The 19480-nt window shown below is 36.0% G+C and overlaps 2 protein-coding genes across 12 annotated transcripts; one reads left to right on the top strand and one right to left on the bottom strand.

The window, feature by feature from the left end:
• Positions 1–6: 6 nt before the first annotated feature.
• f8a (coagulation factor VIII associated) lies at positions 7–9196 on the top strand. Of its 3 annotated transcripts, XM_005160037.6 has the most exons (12): positions 7–120; positions 493–539; positions 910–982; positions 2402–2561; positions 4303–4371; positions 4489–4609; positions 4679–4771; positions 6173–6237; positions 6615–6696; positions 6787–6833; positions 8717–8772; positions 8850–9190. In XM_005160037.6, exons 1-12 carry the CDS (start codon positions 62–64, stop codon positions 8929–8931), a joined length of 954 nt encoding a protein of 317 aa, XP_005160094.1. In that variant the 5' UTR covers positions 7–61; the 3' UTR covers positions 8932–9190.
• On the bottom strand, positions 9183–18855 carry emp1 (epithelial membrane protein 1). Of its 9 annotated transcripts, none has more exons than XM_009293581.5 (6): positions 18327–18855; positions 17428–17591; positions 17072–17188; positions 14525–14633; positions 14312–14452; positions 9183–11787 (listed from the first exon to the last, which is right to left on the bottom strand). In XM_009293581.5, the coding sequence occupies exons 2-6, from the start codon at positions 17452–17454 to the stop codon at positions 11627–11629; spliced, it is 555 nt and encodes a 184-aa protein (XP_009291856.1). In that variant the 5' UTR covers positions 17455–17591; positions 18327–18855; the 3' UTR covers positions 9183–11626.
• Positions 18856–19480: the final 625 nt, after the last annotated feature.

Genomic DNA, 19480 nt, shown 5'->3' with positions numbered 1-19480 from the left:
ACCAATGGGAACAATCGGAGAGCGGCTTCCGGTGTGTTTGCCCTCCTACTGAATATCAACAATGGCAGCCGAAGGAGATTTTCTGATGCGCTACCGGGCGGTGTCAAATAAACTGAAAAAGTAAGAGCTGGAAAGCTTTCTCATACAAACTAAGTTATGTTTTAACGTGTCTTTTGGTAGATAATCGACGTTGAATTTTTATAGCGTCGCCTAAAACCACAGAACGTCATGTCAAGGCTAGCAACACACAACCATCACTAGCCTTTTGCTAATTTCACGTAAAGAGGATCTAATTGAAGAAAATGACGATAATGTTAGATAATAAATGTAAAATTACTTAAGATGTATGTGTAAATATTATATCTTGTAGATGTTTAATGTCAAGCAGCTTTACATACCGAACAGTTCTAAAAGAGCTTGTATGAATGTTCAGCTGTCAAATCTCATTAGTACTGTTATTAAAGCTTTAATGATGCTCTTCTTGAATCACAGGCGCTTTCTTCGGAAGCCTAATGTTGCAGAAGCAAGTGAACAATTTGGTATGTATTGTATTAATTGAAGTAAAGTTGCTTTTATATTCGCACATTAGTTCATTTAACAGTCTCTATATGGTTTACTACGCTCCTTTGAATATTGGGTCTAAAATTGCATTGAAGTATGACTTTAACAACATTAACAACCCTAACAACATTAATTGACTGTAAACAATGTTGTACTTAGCTGATAATGTTAGTTCCCCATTTAGAATTTGCAAAAATACTTTTCTGAGTTTATATTAAGGAAAAAGTCTGAATGTGTGAATTTGAAACCATTTAATACAATATTGGGTTAAAGTTGATGGCAATAATTCTGTCTTTATAGTTGAGAGTGTTCATTTTTTTATTAAAACTATTTAACATGTTTCCTCAGGTCAGTTGGCTAAGGAGCTGAAACAGCAGGACTGTCCTCAGTATGCGGCCTTCTGTAATCTTGCCATGGCTCGGTAAAATAACACAATAATCACTCATAACATTTCATATATTTCTGCGTCCATCTCTATTTGCGGTCCATAAATAATCGAAAAATTTGTTTAAAACATTTTTTTAATGCATTGAATGGAAAGTATTATTTAATTATTAAATGTTCACAAATGTTTCGTGAAGTAAAATCTTATTTTATATTTATTAAATGTTTTAAAATTTAAATAATGTTAATTAGGTATGTAATACAATTAAATTTCAATAATTTTTAAAAACATTTTATTAAAATAATTATTGTCAATAAATTTTACTGGATTTACATGAATACTATATTTGTCAGTAGAGTAGTCTAGTGTCTTAGAAAAAGTAATGATGTAACAAAAACTTAATATTTTCCAAATGTTTATCATATTATTTTTTACACTGTATTTATGTGCTTACATATTTTGTTGAATTTTAAATGTACGAATTGGAGGTAGTGCTGCACAATAAATAATTTCTGCATCAGTATCACAATGTGATCATTTGCAATAGTTGAATGATATGCAATGTTGAGTCTGTATTTTAATTTATGAAATTGCATGTGTTTTTGAGGCCCCTGGAGGTATAAGGATTTTTAAAAGCATTCATGCATTAGAAATTGTACTGTTTGTAACAATTAATAACATTACTTTTCAAATTATTATTTTTTAAATTTTCAATTTGTGTAAATGAATAATGCTAGAGGTGATGCAGTGGCGCAGTAGGTAGTGCTGTCGCCTCACAGCAAGAAGATCACTGGTTCGAGCCTCGGCTGGGTCAGTTGGCGTCTTGTGTGGAGTTTGCATGTTCTCTCTGCGTTCGCATGGGTTTCCTCCAGGTGCTCTGGATTCCCCCACAGTCTGAAGACATGCGGTACAGGTGAATTAGGTTAGCTAAATTGTCCATAGTCTATGAATGTATGTGGGTGTTTCAGAGATGGATTGCGGTAGGAAGGGCATTCACTGCGTAAAAAACGTGCTGGATAAGTTTGCGGTTCATTCCATTGTGCGACCCCAGATTAACATAGGGACTAAGCCAAAAAGAAAATGAATAAATTATGTTAGACTCGGAAAAAGATCAATCACAGATTATTTCACTTGTATCTTTTCTTTATTGTATTTATCTATAGATATTTATAGATAGTTTGTTATATATCATGAATATGCACTCCCTTACAGAATCATCCCAATCAATCCAAAATGATAAAGTCTTTCCAAATTGAACTATTTAAATCATCTAGTGAAATTGTATTCATAAAGCAAAATAACAAAATCACAATGTTAGATTTTTCCAGTATTGTGCAGAACTAATGGGAGATCCCTCCTAAGAAAATGATTTTGTTTGTGAGTCTGTGGCATGTAAACGACTGAAAGCCAGTGATCTTTATAGAACATGTACATTTTATTTATTTATTTCTGTAGCTGTGAGCAGACGCTGTTTAATGCTCCAGGGGAAGCCTTGGCTCTGACGGATGCAGCGCGGCTCTTTCTGGCCTCAGAGCAGGAGACCAGAGCACTGAGGGCCCCAGGCTTCGATGAGAATATGCAGGCAGCAATGAACTGTTATAGTTTTGCTATTAAGGTATTTATCGCAATCATTTTCTCACAGCTCTCACAGATAAGCATAAATAAACACAAATTCATTAATTTGCAGAAAGTTAGCCTCCAATTTTAATGTGCTTTTTTAAAATGTTTATTTAACTTAAAGGGGTTATATGTAGAATTGAGAAAAGCTTGTTTTTTGTGACACTGGTGGTTGTTAAGTGAGCTGCAACCAATAAATTATTGCTCAAAGTTGTGCACATGTAACATAAAAGAGACTGAATGTGATTCAATACTCACAGCAAAGATCTTTTTAATTGTTGATTTAGACGTAAAAGGAAGTATATATACAATATATGAGGGCACTCAAATTATACTGTTATAATAGGTTATATTATAAAGTATGTTTTAATATAGTATAAAGTAGATTATATTATAAAGTAATTGAGACCATAGACTGCATAGATCTGGCTTTGAAGTATTATAGTTTAAAATAAAAAGTTTGACACATTGATGTTACAGTAGAGAATAGCTCCTTCAGCATTATCCTATTATAAGCATTGGTTTTGTGTCATAGAACAGAAAGACGTTCTAAAAATTGTGCGTAGACAAACACATCCTTTTTATTTGCTTGTGTCTTTCACATACATCAGTCTATGAGCTTTTAAATACAACCTAGTGGGTAATAAGTCTAATTTTTAAGTTTCGTTAAAAGCTGTTGACATCTATAAACACACACATATAGCCCCTTTAAAAAATGTCAAAACTGCTACAACAGAACTACCAATCCCTCGTTCACTGAATATCATTGCTTTTATAGAAGAATATAGGATGACGTTGAACATTCAAGCAACCACAGCGTGGGAAATAAGTATTGAACACATCCCCATTTTTCTCAGAAAACATATTTCTAAAGGCACCAAGGACATGAAATTTTGCCCGGATGTTGGTAACAATCAAAGAAATCCATATATGGAAAGAAAACAAATCTAATTATTTCACAAATTAAGTTATGTGTAAGGAAGTGAAATGACGCAGAGAAAAAGTATTGAACACATTAAGAAAGGAAGGTGTAGAAAGGCAATGAAAGCCCAGACAGCAGCTGAAATCTCAACATCTACATTACCAGGATGATGATGATGAAGATGAAACCAGGGTGGATCCAAACAGCCGAGGAAACTCTCAAATTCTTTCAGAGAAAGAAAATCAAGCTGTAGAATGGCCCAGCTAATCACCTGCCTTGAGTCCAATATAGATCCGATTTGATAGACGAGATCTACAGAACCATCAAGATTTTTACATTTGTTGAAGTCTGTTTAACTCTGTCATCACCAAAAAAGCCTTTAATATAAAGTATTAATTGCGTTTAAGTAGTTCAGCACTTTCTCATTGTGTCATTCCATTGTTATTTTCCTTTGTTTAGTTTTATTTTTATGTTTGTATTGTTTGGGTTTTTACCAAAATCTGCTTCAATTCCGTGTCAACAGCTTTTTCTTTAGAACTAAAACTTCTTTAGAAATATTGTTCCCAGGATAAAAACATGACGTGTTCAATACTTCTTTTCCCCCGCTGTATATTTTAAACCAGTTTATCCCAAAATAATCGTAAGCTAGTCTTTTGCTTGCCGCTTCTCAGCTGTTTCATGTTGAAATGCTTGTCAAATTTGAAGAAAACTTTGAAGTAAAAAAAAAAAAAAAGAGCCTAAAATCTTGCAATCACATGCAGATTTTGTGTTTTTTCTTAGATGTTATACTGCAAATATGTACTTATATATTGTTCAGGTCTATATTGAGATGAATCAGCCTGTTATGGCGGCCAGTCTCTCACTGGAGCTTGGCAATGCTCTAAAGGTGAGGCATTTATCATTGCAACACATGGGGCTGCTTCTCTATATAAATGCATTAAAATTGCACCTCACTTCCCAGAGCTCAATCCTGAGGTGCTCCTGTTTATATATTTGTGTGTAGGAGATGAACCGCCCAGGAGAGGCCATCATTCATTTCCAGAGAGCTGCAGAACTGCAGATCCAGATGCCAATTGAAGCCCTGCTGTCGCTGTGGGAAATGGCCTCCTGCAAAATACTGACCCGTGAGTTCAGAGACTGATTGATGAAGGTTGTTTGGGGGTCCCAACAGTGATGTGATGTTTGATGCGCAGGTGATTATGACGGCGCTCTTGCTGTGCTCTCCGAGATGCAGCACATGTGTCAGGAAAGAGGACTACAGCTACCTGGGACGAACACGCCTGTCGGTATGAATACCAAAGACTTTTATAAAGTGTAATATCTTGATATGTGAGGTAGAGGAATACATGTTTACAAGGAATAGATTTTCCTTCAAGACTAAAACTGAATAAAGTCAGACAAATATTGTCTTTTTAACTGCTTTAATTCTCTAAGACAGCCTCTGTAAAAGGATCCTAAGGATTGGCTCACAGGCATTTTTAACTCAAATTTTGTTTCGTTTTGCCCTTTTTTGTAAATATTGACAAATGTTTTAATTACAATGTAAAACTCTGATTCACAATCATATGATAGAACATATATTTAGTTTTTTAAACAGCTTAATCATGGTCGAATTATTTGTTTTGACGGGTAATGTGCACAGCCATTGTTGCTTGAAGGAATACAGCTGTAATCCCAAGTTAACAAGAAGTATTTATATTACTTATTAAATTACGCATTAATTGTATTTTATTAGTGTCAAAATAAATTATGCTATATTAAGGTGAGTATCCTTAGCTGTATCCCATCTAGACTTCACCCTCCTCTGCAGCCCGGTTAAATAAAAAAATATATATTATTGCCGTCTCCAAAGACATCCGTGTTTATTTAAAAAATCTTAATCTTTATGTGTATTTGAATGTTTTAAACCTAAAATAAATGTTATTTGTTTTAAAGCACAAATAAATTTTTAATTATGACATGTGCTGGGCATCTCTTTCTGTGCCTCCGCGCATGCCGTCAGATTTGATGACGTGTGCTCGAACGTTCTAATCACACCGGTGTGATCGTACGCTTCAGGGAACTGCCAGTGCTGATCACACCGGTGTGATCATACGAATGAAAGGGTTAAAAGCAATGTTACAATAGTTTAGATAAGCATTTCGCTACAGCTCCTTAACTCTTAAACAAGCAGTAGATTATACACATGGATGTAATAGCACAACAATTATATTGCATTTAATCTTTACTTTAGCAAGACCTTAATCAATATATAATTGCCAATCATTAATATATGATCATCAATATAAAAAAAATCATCACAGTCTGAATATGAAAGTCTTTTATAATATCATGCCTAGATATGTGAGGTACAGCTGCATGATCACAACTTGCATTTGCTTATCAAACTTTTGTAGTATTTTTTTCTGAAAAACAGTTTTTTTTTGCCTCACTCAGTCTACTGTCGCAAATACTTACATTTGCATTTGGTTTGAACCCAGCATAATGTGAGAATTAGTGGAATTTTAAGGATTTTCACATTATGATTATTATTTTATTTTATTTTTTTTTTGGTTTACAAAATATGCTTGTTATTTTCATGATTATGCCCAAATGTTTATGCAGTAAACTTTTCTGATGTATGCTAAACATCAAGGAGTTTAAATATATGTGGAGATTCATAATTCTGCTGTTTGTTTTAATTCCAGGTGCATTTATGGATATCATAGCAAAGTGTGAAATCTCCAGGGTCTTACTGCTTATGCTCCTTGAGGTGAATTCTGTTTTAAATCTGTTAGATTGACAAATAAAGTCCCATCCGTTCTATTTTGCATCCCAGAAGTGAACTATGCTTTGTAAATATGCAAGACAATATCTTGAAGAAAGAAATGCACTAGCAATGATTCTGCTTATGAATTCCATAATAAATTAAAACATTAAAGGACAAACACCATTTTTTGAAATGTGAAGCTGCACAACAGTCTGCTTTTGTATAGCTAAATAGCTGGAAGCAAATGAACCACAGATTCAAGCTACAAACTGGCACTAATATCACACTTTTATGTTAAAAATAAGGTTATTAATGTTTGCTTACTCTACCCTTATGACACTGTTTTTGTGTGTCTGTGTGTATATTTGTTCGTGTTTTAGCCTCCTCCTCAAAAGCTGTTACCCGAACACGCTCAGACACTAGAACGGTACGCTTGGGAATCCTTCGACTCACACAGCCAGGGTAAGACTTTGGAGCTGGTGGAGGATACGGCACAGTTTTTTTTTTATGTTGCTGTTGTATATGAACTGTTATTACCTCTCTTTCCTCTAGTAAACTTCCTTCCAGAAAATGTGTTCCTCCTTCTACAGTCAGTTGTGGTATGTATTCTGAATCTGCTTCTGCAAATTTGGTTGTTACAACACACAGTGGAGTCCAAAAGTCGGACACCATCTGACAATCTGCGTACCAAAACCACTCTAAACCTGTTTAAAAACAGAGATTTTAAAATATTAGGATTTAATAAGAAAGAAATATACTAAGACCAAATATGCTGTTTAAAAAAAAAAAAAATCTTCTATGGTAGAAAAAGTAAAGTCTATGGTACTGATATTAAAAATTCACTTTGCCATTAAAGGTGCAGTAGGTGATTGTCTTCATAAACATTTTTTTTGTTGTCCTGGTTGAAAGTCTCTTTACATTCTAATAGTAAATGATTTAAATGTATTTATATATATATATTTATAATCTGAGGACCAACAATTCTGATAAGTAATTCTGATTAGTTTGTCAACTAATGTAGATTTGTAAATCTGCGCATCTGTGTGTGCGTGCCACACATTCAGGTGCACACGAGGCAGTCACAGAAGTAAAAATAAATACTGAATCAAAACGTTTTCAAATCCTGAATCAATATTGGAGTTACATTTGCGCGCTGGAGGAAGGATGACACCATGGCTGAAGTATTTCTTTTAGACAGGTTATGTTGTTTTAAAACTATTTTAGTCCCCCAAAGCTGATGTAGATTGTGTTGTTTTACGAATGGGCTATATGTACAGAAGTGTTGTTCAGCCATTGAAATCTTCTAGCGAAAGATTGATGCAACTAATTCCAGTTTCATAAAGTACCTTTTACAGCATCGAAAATGTCCATTTTAATTTAGTTTAACAACAAAACAAGTAAATAGCTCTGTTCCACCCTGCCTGCTTTAGGGGCCGATCACACCGAATGCGCTTTATGCGTTGAGAAGCCCCTTTTTTGAATGGTTTACTAACGGCCACGAGCAAGACGACAACAGAGATTTTAAAAGATGGAGGAGAGACTTGTGGCTGCTGTTTTGAGTTATCTGGTGCTGTACGACTCACAAATTTTGAATATTACAATATTATTAATTATTTACATTTTATTAATAGCAACTGCAACACTCAACATTAATATCAACAGCAACACGGACAATACCCAACTGATTCAGTCGTTGCCTAGCGACATAAATAAAAACGCACAGCGCTTCTGTTTTCTTGTCAGCAAAAAAGGCAGTGTGTTGCGCCTCGCGTTTTTGGAACGTAAAGGCGGGTTCGGTTTTATAAGCCCCTTACTCAGGTGAAGTTGGTTTTATATTCACATCACATTAGTTCATTTTAGAACAATGACAACCTGTCTCATGCTTCCTATATTGTTTACCGCTACCTTGAATATTCAGTCTGAAATAGTATTGAAATATGCTTTAGTAATAAGTAATTCCTGCTCCTTGCTGGCCAACCACTAAGCATAGTCGCTTGAGAGACAAAGCGCATCAGAGAGTGAGACCAGCGATTCTTGCATGCATGAAATATTGCACATTATAACAAGTTTTGCTTGCTACACAACTGAAAATGTGCTGATATATTACAGTTTTCATTCAGAATTGTAGTATTATTAAGTACTATACAGTTTTTTAACTGGCGAATGGCATGATCTAATGGGTTGTCTACTGTCGACTTTAGGGTGCAGGTTTATGTTTCAGGAGGCGTGGCTTTGTATGGCAGGGAGGGACTGTGTTTCAAAGATATTATCCTAAACATTTAGTATTTTGGCAGATCACGTACTGCACCTTTAAACTAGTATATAGATGAAAAGATTTGTAATATCTGCTGTATTTAAATGGCTAGTGGTTTCTTACTTTTGGACCACACTTTATAATGTGCTAGATTATCTCAAATGTTATAAACTGACTGCGAGCAGAGCTTTTGTGGTGTTAAAGTGTGTAAATGTTCTGTTTGGTCAGATGGCCTGTCAGGAAAAGGATACAGAATCTCTCAAGGCCCTCCAGACAGAACTATGGTGAGCCTTCTGCATTTCTTGTCTTTGTGTGAGAATTAAGCCTATGCACTGAATAACTGTATTGTCTCTCACGACAGGCCTCTCCTTTCGGCAGAACAGAATCATCTCCTCCACTTAGTGGTTCAGGAGCGAATTACACCCTTCGGTCAGGGCATATGATTCACACCCCCACAAGACAATACTTAATGGAACATTCCTATGCTAGTGCCTGGTGCATTTTGCATGAGGACTGAAGGTCAGTGGGCCTAGTAAATCTGTACATACACATGACAAAGTACATCACATTTCTCAAACGACTGCTGGTTTCATGTCAAACTTTCTTCTGTGAATTGAATGTATGATGTAGTGTTATAAAGGAATGCTTATTTTGACTTTTAATATATTGGTGTTGTAAATAAAAGGACAGAAGAGATTCTTACGGAGAGGTTTTTATTTGTGTGTGATCACTGAAACTAACCTCCTCTCTGGTTTACACAGTTTGCCTTCATTTTTGCATTGAAAAAATAAAACCCTTTTCATTCAGTCAGTGTCAAAATGCAAAATAAAAATACATCTAGAAATTACTGAAAGCAAACTAGGTAAGCAACAAGTGGATAACTCAGACATCTGTATATTATATGAGGAGCGACGTTACTCCCATTAAAACATGAATACATTTTGACAATTACAAAAGAAAAGCATTCTAAAAGTTCTTTTGGAACATTCTGTGCTCTGGAATTAGAATCTTACAGTGTGATCATGTGACCACAAAAGCAATCAATCAACATCGTGCTATTCAAAACATTCAGCATAGCATCAGGGTCCATGATGTCATCATTATGGAGAAATAGTTCAGTGTAGTGGAATAGTATGGTGGCAGAGTGTTCGTACAATCAAATTACAAAAGTCTACATGACCATGAGAATGATCACAGACCAAAAAGCACCATAATGTACCGCAGTAACAGGTTCGACCCTGATCTTGACCTAGAGACTATCCTGTGCTATTGCCGTCTACAAAATAAATAGCGGTGAAAAGAAAATCCAAAATAAGCAATGTTCAAAACAAAGCTAATCTTTAAAGTGCGCGTGAGTTTAAAACTACATGTCGTTCACGTATATTTATCTGTATGTACCTTATATGTACAGCTTCTCTTTCTCTTTGTACATGTTATAAATACATTTTTACAGTTCGTTCTTACATATAATGAATCTACAGCAACTGCGATAAAGTGTTCAGACCCTACAGTATATACACTACCTGACAAAAGTCTTGTCGCCTATCCAAGTTTTAGAAACAACAAATAATAGCTTGACTTCTAGTTGATCGTTTGGTATTAGAAATGGCCTAATTGAAAGGCAAAGGCCTTTAGATTACTCTTTCTTTCATTCATTCATTTATTTTCTTGTCGGCTTAGTCCCTTTATTAATCTGGGGTCGCCACAGTGGAATGAACCACCAACTTATCCAGCACATTTTTATGCAGCGGATGCCCTTTCAGCCGCAACCCATCTCTGGGAAAAATCCACACACACATTTACACTCATACACTATGCACAATTTAGCCTACCCAATTCACCTGTACTGCATGTCTTTGGACTGTGGGGGAAACCAGAGCACCCGGAGGAAACCCACGCAAACGCAGGGAGAACATGCAAATTCCACACAGAAACGCCAACCGAGCCGAGGACAAACCAGCGACCTTCTTGCTGTGAGGCGACAGCACTACCTACTGCGCCACTGCGTCACCTAAATTACTATTATTTTACCAAAATAAAATATGATCATGCCTTGTTTTTTAATTATTTAATTAGGACAGTAAGGTATGACTTTGCCTAGACTAAAGTCTTGTCACTTAACAGAAATTATGCACAGTATAGAATATAAAGTCATGGTGCAGTGGAAAAAGAATCAATATTGTGTATGACTCCCATGAGCTTGAAGGACTGCATCCATGCATCTCTTATTAATAATGTCACCTGGAATGGCAAAGAAAGTGTTCTTGCAGGACTCCCAGAGTTCATCAAGATTCCTTGGATTCATCTTCAGTGCCTCCTTCTTCATCTTACCCCAGACATGCTCAATAATGTTCATGTCTGGTGACTGGGCTGGCCAATACTGGAGCATGTTGACCTTCTTTGCTTCTTTTGAGGCTGAAATATGAGAAGGAGCGCTTTCCTGCTAAAGAATTTGCCCTCTCCCGTGGTTTGTAATGTAATGGGCAGCACAAATGTCTTGATACTTCAGAATGTTAATGTTGTCATCCACCCTGCAGATCTCTCGCACGGACCCATACTGAATGTAAACCCAAACCATGATTTTTCCTTCACCAAATTTGACTGGTTCCTGTGAAAATCTTGGGTCCTTGTGGGTTCCGATAGGTCTTCTGCAGTATTTGTGATGATTCATCAGAAAAATCGACCTTCTGCCACTTTTCCAAATGATCAACTAGAAGTCAAGTTATTATTTGTTGCCCTTTACAACTGGGATCAACGACGAGACTTTTGTCAGGTAGTGTATCTGCTCTCAGTGCTTTGTGGATCTAGGAAAGATTGTCCTTCAAATCAAAATATAGTATTGCTCTAAATAAAAATGCAATAGTCATAAATAAATCTCTTTGTTCATGAAATTGACCAGTTTTACTTAAGACTATCTCATTGGCAGATTTCAAGCATTTTCACAAGTTAAAGTTAACTGTTGATTCTGTGTAATGTTTGTTGTGCACTTTCCAGCAGGGCCTGTAACATTCAAGACATTTCTCTATTTTTCAAGTATTGCACAGGGGATTTGAAGCACATTAGTCAGTCCATATGGAAGTTTGCATGACAAAAGAATAACCTAGGCTGTACATTAGCACTGAGAGCGAGGGCTGAAGTTTAATCCACTCTCTTGCGCAAGATGATGTACATTATTCCAGTGAAGAGGGTCAGCAGCCAGCCAAACCAGGCCATGATGTAGGACCAGCCGTACCAGCCATCCTTCTCGCCTCTGTGGAAGTGGTCGGTGTAGACTGACAGAGCCACCATTATGCAGAAACCTAGAGGTACAAGACAAATGTGTGAATACGCATTAAAATGAATGCCTTTATGATCTGTATGTTTTCTTGACACAACAGTCCACACTACTTTTTGATTAATATGTCACCAAGACTTTGTTGTTTTTTTTTTGTAATATATAGATTTTTTTCAACAGAACAACAGTGGAACTGGTGTCTCATAACAAATACAGCAGTATTTGTTACATTCTAACAAATGCTTGCAGATGCTTCAAAGTAAAGACAAAAATAAAAGGAGATTATAAAACAAATTTAGAAAGACATAGTCATTGAGTACCCTCCAAAAAATGTGAATGCACCAGAACACCTCAGATCTTTGATGTTATTATTCATAAGTTAATTTTTCCAGTGGTAGGAGTCTGATTGCCTGACTCAGCCACATATTGACTGAAGGTCTCTATGCAGTTGACCATGATAATAAATAAATGTTTTGGCGAAGTATATACAAAAATTCAATACACATTCTTTGTCATGATCACGACACAGTTCCGATGTACAATTCAGAAGGTATTCCTTTGAGGACAAAGCAAGTCTTTCCATTTATATTTTTTTATAATTTTGTTAATCTCTTTCCAGTACATTTTGATTTCTTCGCAACCCCAAAATACATTCATCACTGTGCCAATGTCTAACTGACATTTGAAACATAGCTGGGAACAATTGGGAAATATTCTATGGAGGCGAACTGAAGTTAGATAAATCCTTTGAATACATTTAAAATTTTGCTCATGAACTGAAATTGTAGTACTTCTAGGACTGATATTTGAGCAAGCAGATAGCCACTCCTCATCAATAAAAAAAGACCTCAAATCATTTTCCCTTATTACCCCTAAAGAATCAAAGGTTGAAGGACCAGTATTAGACAGCAATGTATATAATCCAGAGATCTTTTTTAAGCGTCCATGAAAAAAAGCTTTTCTTTTTCAGTAAAAATCAAATTGTATATAACCTTTTCTAACGGTAACTCTAAAAAGTGTCGAATTTGAAGGAATTTATAAAAATCTTTACTGGGAAGACTAAATTCCTGTCTTAACTCCTCAAATAATTTTATTTATCCATCAGCCAATAGGATACCCAATTCCGACACTCAAAAGTCAAAAGGCCAATATTCTGTATTGTAGTGGGAAAATCTGGATTAAGCGTAAAACACAACTTTATCCATTTGGGATGGATAAATATTTCTTTAGACGAATGTTTTTAAATGATCTGCACTGGCTAATAACTTGTTCTGCTTGACTAAGTGTTGAGAGACTTGTTTTAAAGTTAGGATTTGCAAAGAAACCACAGGAGCTTTTTCTAGTTTACTTTTTTCTACAAAGTCTGATTTAAATGATAAGTAACACAAAGCCAATTGTAATTCTGTCTTAATGATAATATCTCTTAATTATGTAGATTTATTTTAATTGACTTGATGATTTTCTGAATTTCTTCTATGTATATATGCAGCCCGATCTCATGAGGAAAGTAAGTATTATGTATTGTCAGTAAAGTGGATAATTCCTATGAAAATGTATGATTTTTAAAAGGAGGCATGTCCCCTAACCCTACCTCTCACTGGGGGTCAGCAAATTGTACTAAAATGTATGAATGAAATTGTAGAAATGATTAAGAACTAACCTCTAAATCAAAACTTTACGAATTGCTTTGAGAAAACTGGACTGACCATTTTTATTTATTAGAACTTTTATGTTAACTGCTTTGACACAATCTACATTGTAAAAGAGCTTCTAGAAATAAACATGAATTGAACTGGATTGAATTGCGTTGATAAATGTGCTGTCCTAAAGGGATAGTTCACACAAAGATTTCTTGCAAGTTGCTCTTACTAAAGGAAATTTTACTGAAGGAAATGAATTTATAATTTTGGTCCCACTTTATATTACGTGTCCCTAACTACAAAGTACTTACATCAAAAAATACATAAAAATGTACTTACTGTGTTTATAATGTATTTGAGAACACTTGTGGGGCTTTTGAGTTGGAATAGAGGTTGGGTTATGGACAGGTTTGGTGGCATGGGTAGATTTAAGGGTAGGTTAAGGTGTAAGGGATGGCCAATAGTGTATTTACAAATGTAATTACAAAAGTTAAATACAGATGTAATTAGATACATGTATTTAATCAAGCATAAGTACACAGTAAATACATGTATTTACACAATAAGTACTTTGTACTTACACAATTACACAATAATTCCTTTGTATGTACATATTAGTTAAGGCCACTTAATATAAAGTGGGAGCACAATTTTTATTTCTGTTGAACACAACAGGAAAAGATATTTTGAAGAATGCTGGAAAGCAGTAGCCATTGACATCCATGCTAGGAATAAAAGATACAACTCAAGTCAATGCTGTAGGTTCCAGTATCGCAAATCTTCAAAATGTTGTCTTTTGTGTTTCAACAGAAGACACAAAAAGGTTTTAAACAAGTGAAGAGTAAAAAGAATTACATTTTTGGGTGAACTTTTACTTCAATAATCAAATTTACAGAATCCAGAACTTACAGGAAATTAGCTGCACAACTCCCGAAAGGATGAACCGCTTTCCTTTTCCAAGAGTAAAGAGCTGGATTATGAACACGATCAGAGAGAACACAGCAAACAGGCAGGACAACACGGCAAATCCTTGAACTGCCTGCAGATAATCTAGGAGAATAGGATTACATTAGTAAAACACACACATCTAAACAAACATACTCCTGGAATTATTTGTCCTACCTTTCCGGTATGAGGTTGGTATGTCCATGTACACCCAAACATTATCATTGTTCTCCATCACCCATTGGCCCCACAGATCTGTGTAAAGGGTCCTCGTGAACCACCAAGCCTGGGACAAATCATAAACCTACTAATAAGGGCTTGTGCAACTTATTCCTGGAGGGCTACTGTACCGCAGACAGCTTCTACTCAAATTAAAACACCTGAACCAGATTATAAAGAGTGTGATTTAAGTCCAAATGTCTAACATTTCTTAAATCATGAAGCATTTTTTTAGACAAGCCAAAAGTCTTGTCAAAATCAAGATAATCATGTTTCCATTTTGAAATAAGATTACTTACACCATTTTCAGATTTTTTTTGGCTTGTTTTAAAGAAAAACTCACTTAATTTGGACATTTCAAATACTGCACAGTGCTGCTTAAAGTCTTCCGACTCGTCTCGGCAAGAGTATTGGAGCTAGTTGCTAGAATTGGATGTAATATGTATTAATAATAACCCAATATACACTCACCAGCCACTTATAACATCAACTGCTAATGCAAATATCTAATCATGGAGATATGGTCAAGAATATAGTACCATCACCCTGTGTTAATGCACATTTTGAATGATCACACAGGAAACAAGTGATAGAAATACCAAATTTTAAATAGAAACCCCATAATTCAAACAATTGTTTATGCTCCGGTTAATGTGAATAATGGGGGATGGAAAGGCATGTTATAACATGGCAAACATTAAACCCAAATGACCAACCAGCTGACTCCACTATGCTTTCCTTGTTTACTGTTGGTTACTAGGTTACCAATACTATAGTCAGCTACTCTAACAAATCTAATTCACTGCAAAAATGATGTTGATTCAATGATATGAGCTAATTAAAACTGCTCCTACCAGACCCAGAGATCAGTTGTATGTATTACAAATAATAAAACTCCACTGTTTAACTATAGGTGACTTGCAAAATGAGCCTATTTCCAGAAAAAGTGGTGTTCATTTTAAGACTAACAATGCACTTTAGCTAAATAAAATGTAAATTTGATTTCACATGGAGTCTTACAACAAGAAGCTTGAGTCTATAATTCACAGAGGCTCGCCAAATCTGGTCAATAGGAGACAGCAGGCTGCATGGTCTCAACATTGAATTTGGCATTAACAACATGAGCATTTAGATCTACCCTGCTATTTATTAATGGGTTAAGGCCCGTGGTGTGGGAGGATTATTGCAGAGGATATTTTTTTAGCATACTTTGGAGACAGTCCTCGCTGCAGCCCACAGCTTGATGACATAATGAACCAGGTCCACTACATAATGGACAATCACCTACACCTTCCCCCACCCTAAACCCAACCACCACAGTAGTATGGGCGTTACCTTAGTGAGAGGTACAATGTCCACTACATAATGGACCTGGTCCAGTACGTCATTGTGGTTACAGACAGTAGAGAGGACATACTGATACTTTAAGCCCCTTTGAGCCCCAACTGAGTATTGTTTAAATATCACAGGCATCCTGAGTATTGTTTCTGACCATATATCCCTCACTCAGCTCAAATCATCTCACACTGGTTTCTTGTAGCAGCACAGTGGCGCAGTGGGTAGTGCTCTTGCAAGAAGGTTGCTGGTTCGAGCCTCAGCTGGGTCAGTTGCCATTTCTGTGTGGAGTTTGCATATTCTCCCCCAACTGTCCAAAGACATGCAGTGCAAGTGAATTGGGTTAGCTAAAATTGTCCGTAGTGTATAAGTGTGAAAGAGTGTGTTTGGGTGTTTCCCAGTGATGGGTTGCAGTTGGAAGGGCATCCGCTGTGTAAAACATGCTGGATAAGTTGGCGATTCATTCTGCTGTGGCGACCCCAGATTAATAAAGGGACTAAGCCGAAAATAAAATTAATGAATGAATGGTTTCTTAAACATAACCTCAAGTTCACTTTACTCAAATGTGCTCAACAGTTCCAGATCTCAATCCAACAGATCAACTTTGGGATGTGTTGGTAGATTTGAATCATGGTTGTGCAGCTGACAAATCGTTATATCAAACTTCAAGCCATTCTATCAGTTTGGACCAAATCGCTGAGAAATGTTTTAGCGCTTAGCCGTAAAGAATTAGGGCAGTTGTCAAGAAAAAAAGGGAGACTGTTGATGAATACATTGACAGCACGGTTTACCATTTTCAAATCACAACTTGCACATTTACATTTGCTAAAGTGTTAAACTTTAACAGAATACATAAAACTGATTTGTGGACTTTGTTTTAAATTAAATAGTTCACTCAAAAATGAAAATCGTAATCATTTACTCATCCTTTACTTGTTCTATACCTGTATAAGTATCTTTCTTCTGTGTCTCTCAGAAGAAAGAAATTGATAAAAGTTTAGAACCACCCAAGATTGAGTAATTGGAACTGTCCCTTTAAAAACATAACTTATGAAATTATTTGTGAAAATTACAAATTACGAGTAATTTATTAGCAAATACAACCTCAGTGTAGTGTGATGGTAAAGCAATTGATTACATGCATGTATATAAAAGATTAAGCAAACTTACATCATCTATAGTTGCCCAAAAAAGGAAGAAAATTGTAGTCAGATGAAGCAAACAGATTCCTGCCAGGGCCTTCAGCATATTCAGAGGACGAGAAGGGAAGCAGGATGCAACGATATCCTGTTGTGACGGAAATATTAAAAGACATGACATCCAATGTCCACAATGATCTCACGATGACTAGTTGAGAACAGCATTTAATTGTGTCTTAAGCTAAGGAAGGAAAAGTGTGTGTGTGTGTGTGTGTGTGTGTGTGTGGGGGGGGGGGGTGTATTATTATTACTACTACTATTTCATTTAACTATTTGATAATTTCTATGGAAATAAGCCATGTGTATTTGCACTTCAAGTCAATTTACCTTAATGCTGATACTGAAAGCAGCCATGTCCTATGACATCATCACATTAAAGTTGCATGAATCCTAACCAACAGACAACAACTGCTCTGTTATCTTCTCTAGGGTCTCCTTTTGGGATACTACTTTTGTTTCCACCGTGATCACATGCACAAATCTCCAATAGGCTAGACCATGTGGGGAAAAAGGGTATCTATATTTCAATGTCATTTCTAAAAATTTACAAACAACAGTGGTGAATTGACGTCACAAAATGCTGAGGCATGCTGTTCACTGAAAATAACAAGGAAGATTTAACTGCAAATACTGTACTCTGATTGAATTCACCTGATGAAAAACTAAACAGTTCAAAAGCTGGCCGGCCTATTATGTTATTATCATTGCATGCAGCTCAAAATAACGTTAATGAGAAACAACAATGCATAAACAATCTATTTGAAGTCAAATGCTTTCCACCTTAGACTATTTACGCGAAAATACACAAAATTAAAAATTACAAACGCGAAATCTCCCGCGAATTATGTCTGACAGAGAAGGAATTCGTGTAACGTCATGCGTTCTTATGCAGCCTCTTTCAACCTGTTTTGCTTAAATTCCGAATGTTCTATTACATTCCAAAACACACATCTCCCATTCTGTTATTCCGAATCTTAACCCTAATGCGTAATTGCGCGAATTATTAATAACTTTATAACCTCGCCAGCATGCGGGTTTTGCAGCAATGGCACATACAGTAAAACATTACCTTAATTGTGTAAATCTTAATTTATTTCTTGCTTTTCGAAGCCTATCTGATGACCCACCATCCAAGGATTCGCACTTCCCCGCACCTCGTCCGCTGTCTCGCCCCCCCTCCCGCACTCTTTGCTGCATAGAGGACCCCACCCATCCCAAGGACTTACTTTTAAGTCCTTACGTATCCCACATCCAGACAGCGAAATCCTAGAATTGTCTTGTCGCTGACAGAAAATGAGGTGCAGTAAAACACACACAAACGATGCTTTCTCTCAATGTCAAAACCGCAATTTATTCAAATATCCAGATGCCTTCTTAAAAGCATTGGAAAGTGTGGCGCATGCTGAATAATTGTCTCTCTGCTAGAGTTTGCAACGTCTCCATCATCCCGTTACCTAGCTGTGATGTGCTATTTATATACAGAGATCTCTACATCCGCATGCCGCAGCATCCTAACTCAGCTCTCCTAGAAATAAACGCTGAACGCAGACTCCGGCAGCAGCACGCTCCACTCGCCCGGCGCCACACACATCACTCACTGCAGTGTTAAACCTGCTGCACCGGCTAAAACGGAGATCATGGCTATCCAACAATAGGGCGATCTGAGCGCCAGTCAAAATCCACCTCTCCAATCAGGACAAAGTAGCGCAAAGGCTGGAAAGTGATGCGCAGGTGCTTTGCAGCGGTTGATGAGTCATCCATTCTAAAGCGACACCTACTGCTGATTTACCTGAACAGCACAGGTGAGATCAGGACCAGCCGTCGGCTTTCATGGAAAAAGTTCCAAAAGTATACCTTATGAGCCGTAAATAAACACTTAATTATAGAAACCTTTGCCCGTAAATTAAATTGTGTAAAAAAAAAAAAAAAAAAAAAAAAAAAAAAAAAATATATATATATATATATATATATATATATATATATATATATATATATATATATATATATATATATATATATATATATATATGTATATATATAATTATTAAGTCAGTATTGCGAGTATGTGGTTGGTTAGGTCGACATAACAGAAAGGTTATTTATAACTCGCAATTTTGACTTTACAGCTCTGAATTCTGATTTCATAACTTGCAATTCTGACTTTATAATTTTTTAACAATTATTTACTTATTTTGTTCATTTAGTAGCGGGAACAGTCTTCCATAGGACTATAAATCCATTAATCTATTTTGTTTTAAATTCTGAAAAAAATAAGTAATACATTTGTGTTAGAAAAGAATGAATTTCCTTCACAACATATGCACATATTAATTTGACCAGGAAAAAAAATAGTTTTCCCATGACAGTAAAACAAATATGT

Source organism: Danio rerio, chromosome 1 (genome assembly GCF_049306965.1).
Source record: "Danio rerio strain Tuebingen ecotype United States chromosome 1, GRCz12tu, whole genome shotgun sequence".
Taxonomy (NCBI): Eukaryota; Metazoa; Chordata; class Actinopteri; order Cypriniformes; family Danionidae; genus Danio; species Danio rerio.
Note: the sequence above shows the minus strand (reverse complement) of the source record. Positions and strands in the feature narration are given on the sequence as shown.

What these genes read in the sequence shown, in the direction of transcription:
- f8a (XM_005160037.6), top strand. Translation starts at nt 62, where the DNA reads ATGGCAGCCGAAGGAGATTTTCTGATGCGCTACCGGGCGGTGTCAAAT. An exon ending in GTGTCAAATAAACTGAAAAA is followed by an intron (nt 121 to 492) that starts GTAAGAGCTGGA and finishes CTTGAATCACAG; the next exon opens with GCGCTTTCTTCGGAAGCCTA. An exon ending in AGAAGCAAGTGAACAATTTG is followed by an intron (nt 540 to 909) that starts GTATGTATTGTA and finishes ATGTTTCCTCAG; the next exon opens with GTCAGTTGGCTAAGGAGCTG.
- emp1 (XM_009293581.5), bottom strand. Translation starts at nt 17,454, where the DNA reads ATGGCTGCTTTCAGTATCAGCATTAAG. An exon ending in TTTGGGCAACTATAGATGAT is followed by an intron (nt 14,634 to 17,071) that starts GTAAGTTTGCTT and finishes GATTTGTCCCAG; the next exon opens with GCTTGGTGGTTCACGAGGAC. An exon ending in AGTTGTGCAGCTAATTTCCT is followed by an intron (nt 11,788 to 14,311) that starts GTAAGTTCTGGA and finishes TTGTACCTCTAG; the next exon opens with GTTTCTGCATAATGGTGGCT.